Below are 13,454 nucleotides of genomic sequence, written 5' to 3'. Positions count from 1 at the left end.
AATGTAGCACTCATATAAGTGATCATATAAGAGGCTAGGAGCCCAAAAGGGTAAGTTCTTACTCTGCCCCTCAGACACAAGGTGAGAATCATATAGATTGAGAACAACAGAAGAAGGTACATTCACTACTTAGTCTTTAGGATTGCAAGAAGCCTTCATCCAGAGATCGGTTTTTGATGAACAGGGAGGAGGGGAGCTAGAGGGATACTGGCTGCTTTCAGCGTCATTCCCTCAGAGAAAAATCTGCTTGGTAACAGTGTGTTCCCCAGGGGAGGGGAAGGCAAGCTGTGAGTTTGGGAGATGGAGGAGCAGGAGATGGCAGGTGCAGAGGGGGCACCGCAGCAGCACCCACATGAGTTCTGCGCAACTCCCCAGGCCCACTACCACCTCTACAAGTGCAATCCCAAAACAGGAACCTCGTGGAGCTTCCCAGCACCTGGAACAGGCACAGCTTTGATCCACTATTAATACACATGTTCCTATAACTGCATACACCAGCTAATTATGTTATTGTACATGGCAACTTTTAATCTGAATTACTAAAACTAAACCTTAAATTCTTGTTTCTAAGTTCATTGGGCTACTTGAAGGAAGTAGCTTTATAACAAAATAGCCAGGCTCACACTGAATAACTCTTTTCTATTATCTGTGCTCATCTTTCCTGCTTTGGTGTTAAGGGCATGCAGTGGTTTTGCATCACTGTCCCCACAAGTCCATCTGGAGCTCAGTGCACTCTAGAGGGTATTCACCTCAGCTTGAGGAAAGGTCTTTAATGAGCCCTCATTTGATCTAGTTTGTTTGTTTTCTTAAAGAAATAAGCCAAAGGAGGGCATCAAAGACTTGAATAAAGTCTTTTGGGAAAAGTCAGTTTGGGAAAAAGAATGGTGAGTCTGACACCAAAAGACAAAGACTGTTCTTGAAAATAACTGCTTCAGAGTGGTGAGAGTCCCCTTTTAATAGATTATTTCTTAGTAAGAACTCATTATCATTCGACCATTTGGAAGGAATTCTGCACCATACTCACAATTACATTATTAAGGTTATAAAATTTGAATTTCTACGTTGTAGTCTCTAGAAAATAATCTTTGATAAAAATATGAGTGCAAATTGAATATCAAGGAGAACTATCCACAAATTTGAAGTCTGGTGGTTTAAGCAAAAGGCTTGAAGCTGTGATTGCTGCCAAGTGTTTTCAATAATACATCAGTGTTGTACAGAGTTATTTCATTATGGAACTGTCAAATACCCTTGTCTCTATTTTGTGACTGTAAGAACAGAATGATTGCTTTTATCCCGTAGCACTAAAAAAATTATCTGGCAAGAGGACCTTAGACACAAAATACTTCACCTTGTTCATAATTCAAGAAGTGATAGTGTTGTCAATACAAATTATTAAAGAAATTAAGGCTCAGAAAAATTAATCAGTCAAATGAAGCTCATAAACAATACTCATCTAATTACTCTTCTTAATTTATACCACTTAAACAGCAGCAGAGCTTCTCAGCAACATGTGAAATTTGTGTCCCACTGAGCTAGACACAGCATGTAACCTCAGTTAAGCAGGCCTTTGCTTGAGAAGAACATAATTTAAATCAGTGCAATGTAGATGTATTCGGGAGGATGGCAGAGAGGCAAAAAAATGCGGCTGTCACCTCCATTTTCCACAGAAGAAGCAACAGCAGCAAGAAACAGCTGGGTGGCTTTTCCAGAGCTTCCCTGGAGCATTGCAGTGTGCCTATAAGAGAAATTAATCATGTGCTGCCCCAATGCCCTAGTCATGAGGCCCGAGACTGGGAGCATCTTTGAATCTGAATATCTTTAATTTTCCTCCCAGGAACAATTATTCTGCTATCTCTGTAAAAAGGGAAACAGCTGTGAGTTACCTGCTATCTGCCAGACAGACTAAATGAAGCATTTTCTTCTGTTTCAGTAATGCTATGGACTAGAATGTTTCTAAGGACCTGAAGCCTATAATAATCAAATGCCCAAATAATAATAAAATGCCAAAGCATATACATACCTGTCTTAAAAATGACTTTTTCACTGGGTAAGCTACAGCCTGTGCCATTGACAGCCATGACCCACACACTGTAGCAGCGATCTGGCTCCAGGTCCTCCAAAATACAGTGGCTCTCCTTCACTGTCACTCTGTATTCTTCCACCAAAGCTAGGAGGAACACATACATGCACAGGATGTCACATTCACATGTCGCACTGGTAGGGCCTATGATCACAGCTTTCAAATAATACATAAAATCCAGTCAATTGAAAAAAAATCCAGGAAGCATTACTATCAAAGATCTCCATATTTTACTCCAACTCAGTTTGGACAGAAAGTTTCTGATGTCCGCTGGAGTTGAGTACACTCATACTTCATTGATGGCAAGGGGAGATTATGGCCCTCATTCCTAATGAGGACTAGACTGCAATTTTGGACATAAAATCAGCAGTTATCAACCCTGATTTCACCATTCCACAACACTTAGTTATAATTTAGCTATTATAAAAATCCCCTAGCATACTTGAGCATGCATACACATACACACAGGGATTTCTGCAGAGCCCAGTTGCTTAAAGCGACTTTATGATCAGCCCAAGCTTTTTAATGAACAAGCAATTCAATCCTCTTTTCTCAATTTCATATTTAAAATTTGACGTATTTTAGTTTCATTTTCTAAAAAAACCCTTTTCTACATATGGAAATACTGTGGAAATACCGATTATCTTTTCCTGCCATTTCTTCTTATTAGGAGGTATTTTTCCAAGTGTATTCAGGGGCCTAAAAACCTAACGAAACCCATCCTTCTGGGAGCTCTATCTGCAATCCTCATGAGAACCCATGGAGTGGCGTGGACACATCTCTGTGGTCTAAAGGTCAGGACACTTCATAAAAGGGCACTTCAACAGGGATTTTGCTGCTTCTCTGCAAACAACTGCCCCACGCTTCACAGATCTTGACTTGTCTTGCATTTTGGGTAGTAGAAGGAACAGCATCTACCTCATGCTCTCCTCCACTGCTACCCTTAGTCCTATGCATGATGTCTTCACGGTCCCTCTTCTTTTGGCATCCTAAGCCCTTCCTTGCAGTGTGGTCTCCCCTCTGCAGACCTCAGACCAGAGCAAGAGGGACTCCTGCTGTCATGAAGGTAAGACCTTACACACCCCCTGCATCTTTGCTGGCCTGCAGCTCCTCCATACAGTAGACCTGGAAGCAGTCAATGGCATCCCCATCATTCACGGTCCAGTAGATGGCAATGGAGGTGCTGGTGGCCGAGTTTGGTTCCTGAGGTATGACAGTAGGTGTCTGTGGGACTGAGAAGAAAGTTTCTCATTGTTATTCACATTCCTGTATTTTCAGTCAAATTACTCACCAGTTTGTGAGGCAACCTGGTTGCTTATTTTCACTCAGGTTGCTTATTTCCACAGAAGAAGCAGAGCAATTACATGAAATAGGAAACTGGTGCAGTTTAAGACCAATAGGTCTTCCTAACCAGGAACAGAAAAATTACTTGCTTGTTGTTGGAATCCAGCCATTTCCCCCACAGTGTGCACAAAATAAGATCTAATCCTAGCCCTGGGACCACCTGAACCCAGCACAAGGCATTGTGCCTACACCCTGCCCAGCTCTTGCGATCCTTCCCCATGGGGCAGGACTACCACGTAGGTGAGTTGTGGCACAGCTGTTCATTTCTGACCTACAGCAGGGAGTGTTAGGGCTGTGGCAACCCTGGACAGGCAGAGCTGTCACATAGCTCCAGTGATCCTTCTCCTTTCCCCAAGAAACCTGCTCCTTTCTGTCACAGGGAGAGGTCTCCAGATCTGCGCTCCACTTTGAGGTACATGTGCTAATGAAACCCCAAGGGACACCTGATAACTTCAAGCCGCCTCCTCGGAAAGGCCAGAAAACCCTGCAGGCTCCTTTGGGTGACTAACTTCTGCATTACCTGACCTTGCCTTGCAGCACAGGCACCAGAGGGGAGGACACCCTATGAAGAGGATGCCCTTGAAAGCAGAGACTTCTTTGCAGCAAACAGCACAGCATAGGTCACTGATAGGAAGAGGGAGAAGAAAGCCTCCTCCAGAGGCAGACACATGTAGCTGATCCTCAAAAGTTGGGCAGGGGAAAAGATCTGCCACACCAGGAAGGGATTTATGCAATGTGCCAAATTAACTCACATGGGTAGCAATGAGGATGTGCTTTAGGCAAAGGAAGGCTCCAACCGCAGAGAGGACTACGAGGCCTTTCATCTACTGCTGCCCAGAGGTGGATTCCTACTGCAGGTGCACAACTAGGTGGTCCTACCTGACATGGTTGTTTTACCCACAGACCCAGTGGACAGAGAATCCCGGGTACCCAGGTGAACGCAGCCTCTGCCAAAGCACCTGAACTTCATGGGACAAGCAAGATCAACCCTCACAAAGAGTGCTTCAAAGACCTCCAAGGTTCCCCAGATTTCGTATAAACTTTGCATACTGATTGGCACAGCTCCACCCCTGATGATATATTGTTCCCTCCCTACAATTATGGCTTTAAAGAGAGAGGGGAAAGAAAGAAGCAAAAAAGTCCTGAAAGATGTTCATTGTTAAAGTGATTGCAGGGAATGAAAATACATGATTCTATTTCTTCACCCAGTACATTTCCATATTGCATGAATTCTCTTAGAATCTTAGCAGAAAGCTTTTGCTTCTTTCAGTTATCTTCATAGTAATGAAGATGATACCCCGTGGCATGAATAAGGCAAATGCAGATGCTGGCTGTTTCCTTATGATTTAGACAGAGTTACTACTAGAGCAGGATTACATCTGCTTCCCATTGAAAAAAAATATCCTTCTCACTGCTAAAAACAATCTGCATTTTGTCTTTGGACTACATCTACAGTCGGTCAATTTAAAAATGGATCGCATTTAGGAAAAGAGTTCCGTTCAGTGGATCCAGTGGGGAAACTAGCTTTATTTTTTTTTCTTTTCCCCTGTGAAGTTCCCTAGAAACTGCTATTTATGACCACAGAAACCCCAAAACTGCAAGATGTATTATTACTCTGAATCTGAATTGAAATCATTTTAATGAATGGAACTTCTGAAAAAAAAAGTTACAGATCAAAATTCAGCTTTATAACACTGAGAAACATCTGATTCCTAATTTCCTTTTGCACAATATGAAACAAACTTTTGAAAGGAAGTAATTTCAAAGCAAGAAGTTGAACTGTTCTCTTCAGAAACAGAACATCTATGTGCTGTCAAAGTGCTGGTCCCTTTTGAAATGAGTTTTACTCAAAGAAATGAGATAATTGCAATGTAAGTTTAATTAAACTATATTTTTCAACAGAGAGGTGTGACATTTTCTCATTAGTTCAATTTTCATTGAAGGGCTGCAGTGTAAGGTATTTTTTTCTTCATGCTACCAAAAATCCATATCCCCCAGCAGAAAAAAAATAATAATCCCAAATGTTTTATGGATATTTACTGCTTTCCAAATGTAATGAGATTTAACATTTCCTTGGCTTTGCAAACTTGAAGAAGGAGAGCAGTTACATTCCTCTGTGACTCTAATGGGAGATTATTACAATCATCAAAGGTCTTTGCCTTCTGATATAAAAAGGCAGGACTCACAGCAAGCTTTGGAAAACTCTTTTTTACTTTTTAAATTATTCCCACTCTCCTTGTGACAAAGTCTCAGTTCCAATATGCTCAATGGTATATCAAAAGAGATTTTTAATGCTTATTTGTTAATAGGAGTGGCTTACATGAAAGGAAGAAGAATTTGAGAATTTCATTAGCGGTTATAGAAAATTTGGAAATTGAGGCAGTTTTGAAGTAAAGATGTTTCTGTAGTAGTAGAATAAAGTTCTATGAAATTTATCAGTAAAAGATTATACTTTCTGAAGGAAAAGTATGTGGACTGGAGAAATATGGCAAACTCACATGTATTTCCTCAAAAGGCTTCAGTAAAAAAATAATTCTGAGGGTCTAACATTTGCCTCCAGTATGTGATAAATTATGTACTCAAGATGTTCAATTCCACATAAAGCTTTGTGAGTTTTGTGTAGGGATTTACCTCTGTTTTCTTTCAGGAATGGTGCAATCTTGGAAAAAAAAAGATGTATTTTGTCTATAGCCCACCAAAGTAAAAATCACAATAGCAATAGTTGGTAATGGAAGTTAAGAATGAAAATCAGATATGTTAGAAAGAGAAAGAGATGAAAGTGTAAAGGATGAGGAGATTTGAAGGTCACTTTTTACTGGTCATTCATTTCAATTGGTCAAAGCAAACTGTTCTGGAGTCATTTGGTGTTCAGCAAACAGAGTAGCTAATGCAACCAAACTGGAAAACAGATATCAACAGTTTAGGGGAAAACATGTTGGAGCAACTTGTGGGAAAAGGAAATACAGTATGACAAAGTGGGTCTGTCTCTGTGGATGATCTTGCCAGCAGGTAGTAGTCCAGATGGAAAAAATGATTGCACCCATGGAACTGTAAAAGAGAGGAACTAAGCCAAGATACATAGCATATTTGCACCACTAAGTTAACTGGAGCTGCAAAAGAGAGTAACTACTAAACTAGCTCTGACTGAGTGTGGGTTACAATAAAGGTCTTTTTATCTGGCTTCCTAAAAAGATGACACTGAGATAACACTGCATGCACAAATGCCCGTCCAGCTTCACCTGAGAAGCTTTGAATGCCGCAGGCAAGTCCATAGAAATTTGACAAGGAAGTTAAGGTCTCAGAGTTATTAAATTCCTCTAGGTGCAGTTCCTTTAGTTCTCTAGGTCTATTTCCTCTAGGTCTTCTTCTAGGAAGCAGGGATAGGTAACCTGGAAAGAATATAGGGGCACTGCCTGATTGTGTAGGGATGTGGTCAGCAAGGCCAAGGCACAGCTGGAGCTGAACTTGGCAAAGGGTGCAAAGAGTAATAATAAGGGCTTCTGTAGGTGTGTGAGCCAGAAAACAAAGTCAGAAAGCCAGAAAGCTTGTCCACAATCTGGTGCTGACAAACTCTTCATTGGCTGCTATCCAGATCCAGGTAATTTCTATAAGTGTATGTCCAAGCAGAACAGAAAGCCCAGGCAGGCAGATTTCTTACAAGACATGAAATATCATATAGAAATGAATAAATCCATTTATCATGTGCAATTTTCACTACTGCCCTCTGAAACAAAGGATGTTTCCAGCTACAGCTAATCACTTTTCCTTCACATCCTGTGAAGGTTTTAGGTGCCTCTGTTCACTTGGCACTGACCGATGGATCTCAGCTGTCAGCCAGCCCTGTGTTCTCCTCACACCAGTGATGCTGGGGCTGCCCCGCTCAGGGGAAGAGAGCTCAGGAGACCCTTTGACTGCCTCTTCTGTTTCTGCCTGCAAGTGAACAGCAACTTCTTTATCTCTGGGAGGTTTACTGGTGGAGACCTTCTGCTACTCTGAGAGACAGATATCTGAAATGATGCAAGAATCCCCACCTTTACCACTTTTCCTTCTTTTGCTCATCTTAGTGTCCTACTATAAGCCAAACACTCTTGCACAATTAGACTTCATTTTACATTCAACTCTGATTGCTAATTACATGGTTTATGCTTCTCAAATAGATTCTGGTTTTAGCTTCCTAACATTTTCAAAGCTTTGCCAAAATGGTAGCTTTTGTAAGGACAATATTCAGAGATTCTTACCAGCCACATGTTTTACAGATTGCTCATTGCTTTGTCCTGGGCTGTCTGCGTAGTGCTCGAAGAGTGAGAAAGCACTGGGTACCTTTTCTAAAGAGAGGGTAGTATCCATTGCAGTAAGTAACCTATTTGGGAAAAAGACATAGCTATCTGTATAAATCCCTTGTGACATCTCATAGTTTTCCAAAGGTCAGACACAAAAACCATGTAAACATACACTTCTCTAAATTTTCCCATGAACTTGAGGAAAACGTACAAGGATAAGTTGTTTCCCCGATTGTGAATATTTGGAGAACAGTGCAATTTCAGATCAGGAGCACAGTGAAAGTGCACAGGGACTGTATACACTTGACCCGTGAGAACGTGAGGATTTGAAGTTCACAGCAAGACTCCCAAGAGCACAGCGGTTTGGACTTACTGACACCCTGCCTTTAAAGGTTACAAACCTCAGAGAGAAACTGCAGCAGCTGATGCCATAGACATAATGTAAAGCAGCTGCTTTTGGCAAGCAAGAAAAACATGAGAAGGAAGATAGATTCTACTTAATTAGTCCATATTTGCTGAGTTCATTAAAGTAAAAACCCCAACATATTGTTAATTCTGGGGCAGAAGCAGCTTCAAGGAAATGAAAGATTTTTTTTTTCCAGGCAACTGAATTTTGCACTTCTCCCCTTCTTTCTTTTTAGTCACTGAAGTAGTTAATTACATATAATCTTAACAAAGTCAAACAACAAAAAAAAAGTTTTCTTTAGAAAAACATGCATTATTATAGAGTTTTGTTCTTAAATGTCTTCAGCAAGTCAGATATTATTAGAGCAAAGTAATAAATGAACCCATGCACAAAACAGAAAAAGCTTCCAGTTGAGTGTGTAAGTAAACAAGTTAAGACCAAGAATACAGAAAGTCATGGAAAACTATTTTGTCTGATTACACTGGCTCTATTCTTACACAATAAACTACTTGCAGATATGTGCCCAGAGCCTCACACTTTGACTTACAACAGTGAGTCGAAATTTATAGACCTAATTCAGCAGATTACTAGAAACCATGAAGGGGTGTTTGGCATATTGTTTCTGGCTGCTTTCCTGGGACAGTAATTTGAGCACAAACTGGAATCCTTGTGTTGTTATCACGCCCCAGTCCATACCAGCATGCCTATCCCTGTGATGGCTGAGGCAGCACTGACAAGGGTATATTTGATATGAACTGCATAACTTTGGGGAAAGCCAGCAGTGGTGGTACAGGCAAAGCATGTTTGGGGGCTTGCACAGGAGGAGCCTGCAACCAGACTCTCTGAATATTTGTAGTTCAACTTGCAAAATTTATCAGGGGAATAAAAGCCTATAATTAAACACTTCTCTCATAAAGGATGGGTCTCACAGAAAACAACTCCCTTGAGGAAGCCACACATTGCAGAGAACCATTTGCAATTCTGTGTGCTTACTGGTATGTGCAAGTGGAGCATGATGCAGCTTTGATTATGCACCAGCCCTCTGACACATCCTGAATCAGGCAGTGCCAATGAAGGGTCATGGGAAAATATCAGTCCATAGTCTTCAGTTAAGCCTTTGAAAGCTACTTAATGTCACTTTCTTTTCTGGAGTTGTCTTCAGAAACACGACCCAACAAACCCAGTCATGTGAATTTCACTTTGCATCCTAACCTCACAGAGACCAGGTAATACAGAACAAGACTAGTAAAAAAAAAGAGCATACCAACGATGTCTAAGCGATGGCAGCATGATCAAAATTCTTCTTGTCATATATGGGTGAATAATAATAACTACAAGGTATATCTGTTTCAAAATGTCTGCATAGGGTTTTATGATTGAACTGACACTTTAAAATGCCACTTCTTTAATTGATGTATTACAAAATATGTGCAAAACTTCAAATCCAGTTAGGTACAGCAACAAGTATAAAACCTCTTCTCTTAATTTCATTATTTACAAGGTTTATAAAATACAGCAGACAGCATGCTGGGCCTAATACTCACTTCTGTGCACTTTACACATGCTTCACATACCTTTTATTTAATTCTTTAGATGACTAGAAGAAAAAAAAAAAACAGAAATGTATTAACAGTTTTCAAAATGCTGAAAATGTTGAAGAGCCACTCAGCTAGTGGTATTGCTACTCCCCACAGACATAAAATACATAAGGCAGACATAAAATACATAAGGCTTTATTTTCCTTGATGTTGTCTGGGATTCTGCTCATCCACACTAGCAGAGAATTTAGTTCCTTAAGTATACTCCACTTCAAAGCTCTGGCTTAGCAGCCTATTAGCGTCTAAATCTGTGGTTTAAGCTCCTAAAGGGTGAATATTCAATGTCCAGTTTTAAAAATTGGAGCATAGTCAATTACTTACTTAAACCAAGGTTTTTACAGAAAGAAATCACAGGCAATTTAAGAACATTTAAATCCAAATTCTGGCTCAAATCTCCTTCCTAACTTCTTTTTGCTAGAAGCTGGTGAGATTTGTACTTGTAGAGCAAGTTTCTCCCATGCTATGTGAATCTTCAGCTAATGTTTCCTGGCTCATGGACAGTAAAGTTCCTGTTCTTTATCACTAACAGAAAGGAGTAGGGAATCTAATAGTTTTCACACCTCAAGAAAGAATTTCAGATTAAAAAGTAATCTGTTTGCCAAAACACTGACCCACCTCACAAAGTTTAGGAAAATAAGGCGTATTTTTCACACATCCCAAAACAGTCAATCTACTACAGCAATCACTTCATTACAGGATACTAAGACATTGCATAGCTTGGAGCAGGGAAGAAAGACAACTTGCTCCACCATTTCTTAGCTGCTAGTATGTGGACTGGTAGCTTGTACTTGGAAAGATCTTATTTTGCCTGATCAGTGATTAAACAGTAACTGAACTTTTCATTTCTTGCATCTCAGGATAGTTTCTCTGCAATTTCCAGACCATTCTGTGCTACTCTCCTCCTAAAGGGAGAAGATTAATGTCCCAGAAATCCCATCGCCTTCAAGGGTGTTGATATAGTTCTATAGAGGAGAAAGTGCCACAGCTTATTTACAGACAAAGCTTGCGACACAAGAACAGTCTTGGAGGACCCAATGACTAACTTGAAGACCCTCTGAAGCTAGTTTACAGCTAGGGATTGTGTATGAGCTTGGTAACTCCAGTCATATAGAATCACAAGGGATGGTTTTTACATCCAGAAAGAACTGTTACAGGCGTGCACTTCACATGCACATTCCTAAACCTAGCCCATTGTCATGGCTGGAAACTAAGCAGTACAGAGCCATTCACTATTTTTTTCAGCAGTAAACATTTATCACAGCCTCAGTAATTCAAGTGCATAGCTACTGTCTATGTCTGCTAATTTTAAAAAGATTCAAACACCCATAACCCAGCAACAATCCTGCTTCACATGGTTGATGAGGAGCTCGACATGAGCCAACAATGTGCACTCGCAGCCCAGAAAGCCAACCGTATCCTGGGCTGCACCCAAAGAAGCATGGCCAGCAGGTCGAGGGAGGCAGTTCTGCCCCTCTGTTCCTCTCTTGTGAGACCTCATCTGGAGCACTGTGTGCAGTTTCGAAATCCTCAACGTAAGAAGGATATGGAGCTGTTGGAATGGGTCCAGGGGAGGGCTGCAAAGATGATCCGAGGGCTGGAGCACCTCCCATACAAGGACAGGCTGAGAGAATTGGGCTTGTTCAGACTGGACAGGAGAAGACTCCGAGGAGACCTTCTAGTGACCTTCCAGTACTTGAAAGGGGCTACAAGAAAGCTGGAGAGGGACTGTCCATAAAGGTTTGTAATGATAGGATGAGGGGGAATGGTTATAAACTGGAGAGGGGCAGATTTAAACTGGACATTAGGGAGAATTTCTTCACCATGAGAGCAGTGAGGCCCTGGCACAGGTTGCCCAGGGAAGCTGTGGCTGCCCCATCCCTGGAAGTGTTCAAGGCCAGGTTGGATGGGGCCTTGGGCAGCCTTGTCTAGTGGGATGTCCCTGCCCATGACAGACAGGTTGGAACTGGATGATCTTTAAGGTCCCTTCCAACCCTAATTCTTCTATGATTCTGGGATTCACATAGTTTTCAACTACATTTTCTTGTTTCACCTTTACTTTTCATATAGTAAAGTACTTTCTACTCTGCCATTTCTTACTCTTCAATAGATAATTAATTTTAGACAAACTGTCTCTCAGCCTTCTCTTCAGAAAACAAACCAGAACCATTTTGATGATGTAAGTCACGTTTTCATCCTATGCATCATCTTTGCAATTCCCTCTGAGCATTCACATAAGAAAAGAAAATGATATAGCAGTTTCAGAGTGGAATACCTGAGCTTGCAGGATTTAGCGATTTTGGGAAAAAAAGGAAGGTAAATAACTCATTCTCAGCCTAGGTACCATATAAGTGCTTTCCTAACTAGTATCGTAAAAGCTACAGTACAAAAGTCATTTTTACTTACATTTAGGAAAACAAATCCATCGAGGTCTTCCATTTCTTTTACTGCTGTCTCCAAAGTTTCCTTTGCTGAATCAACAGTTTGCTGGAAGTTAACCATCTGCTCATACAGGTACTCCATTTTCATCTTCTTCACTTCCTCAAAGTTCTCTGATTTCTCATCATATTGTGCTACTGCTTTCTTAAGCATCTCTTCATTCTGCTTTTCCAATAAGCTTGCCTTTCTCTTACAGTTTTCCTGCAAAATAAAAACAGTTGTAAATTGATCTGCAGAATACAACCACAGCATTTAATGTACTCACAGAAATTCTCAAATGCCCATACATGAGACAGCCACCAGACTCCGTCTTGCATCCTGACAATAGGAAAACTTTATTTCTGCAAGCAAGTTCATCAGGGAGAAATAATGCTAGAGAAATACATTCAAAAGAATGGCTGTTTTTTAAAAAAATTTTTTTACTATTAATGTTTAAAATTAGACTTTGATATTTAAGCACTGAGACAGGAAGTCTGACAACAAAATAGCTAAAAAATCCATCCTTTCAACTGAAATTAATACAGTCCTGAAGATTTAAGAACTTGGGCATTAAGAACTTCAGACATTGGGCAACTTATTCAGATGCTGCACACAGGATTCTAAATATAGACATAAATGGTGTAAGCTTTTTATAAGCATAAATAAAATTAAGGGAACTTTTTCTTCCAGTGCTTGACAGTCACATATTCCACTTTGCAATAATGTGGAAAAAAAAAATCTTCTTTTCCTCTGCTAAAGTTAATAGCAGGAAAAGTCAATTTGAGGACTGGAGAAACTACCCATTTTAGTGGAATCAATGACACTACAAAACAAGACAACCATGTCTTAGAGGGAATTTTGTAGAGGGAAAGAGAACTAGTGTGATAAAACATTGGACTTACCTCAACAGAGTTAAATAGTAACTCGATATCACTCACGAACTGTTCAATCTTCATTGACTTTTCTTCCAGTGCTGCTGACAGTTCACTTAAATGATCCTGAAATTGAAAATCTTTCAGTAGCATAAGCTTGTTATTTTATAAAGTTTTTACATGCAACTTAGTTTAGACGAATACATTTGTTTTGCCATGAGCCACCATTGGAACAATTGCTAAATTAAGTTCAAGTATTACCGTGGCTACAAAGACAAGCACAGAAATAGCAACTGGAACAGTCACAAAACTGTTTCCAAAATAAAAAACCAAAGTGAGCTCAGTTAGATAAGATGCTAAGCATCTATAAGCTTGTTGAACCTTTTGAATTCTTGGTAGAGACTGAGAGTACTCAGAGCCTCATGAGGGTCCTTGAGGGATCACAGAAAAAAAGCACAC

General features: G+C 40.3%; 1 protein-coding gene across 1 annotated transcript in view; it reads right to left on the bottom strand.

Moving 5' to 3' along the window:
* CMYA5 (cardiomyopathy associated 5) overlaps nt 1-13,454 on the bottom strand; it is a 47,978-nt gene that overhangs the window by 12,422 nt on the left and 22,102 nt on the right. The window contains exons 3-8 of the mRNA XM_069880702.1: nt 13,026-13,121; nt 12,112-12,345; nt 9,685-9,707; nt 7,663-7,784; nt 3,163-3,312; nt 2,021-2,167 (exon numbers count right to left, since the gene is read on the bottom strand). Coding sequence (XP_069736803.1) covers nt 2,021-2,167; nt 3,163-3,312; nt 7,663-7,784; nt 9,685-9,707; nt 12,112-12,345; nt 13,026-13,121 — 772 coding nt within the window. The remainder of the gene's footprint in view (nt 1-2,020; nt 2,168-3,162; nt 3,313-7,662; nt 7,785-9,684; nt 9,708-12,111; nt 12,346-13,025; nt 13,122-13,454) is intronic.

The sequence above is a fragment of the Phaenicophaeus curvirostris genome, chromosome Z (genome assembly GCF_032191515.1).
Source record: "Phaenicophaeus curvirostris isolate KB17595 chromosome Z, BPBGC_Pcur_1.0, whole genome shotgun sequence".
NCBI lineage: Eukaryota > Metazoa > Chordata > Aves > Cuculiformes > Cuculidae > Phaenicophaeus > Phaenicophaeus curvirostris.
Note: the sequence above shows the minus strand (reverse complement) of the source record. Positions and strands in the feature narration are given on the sequence as shown.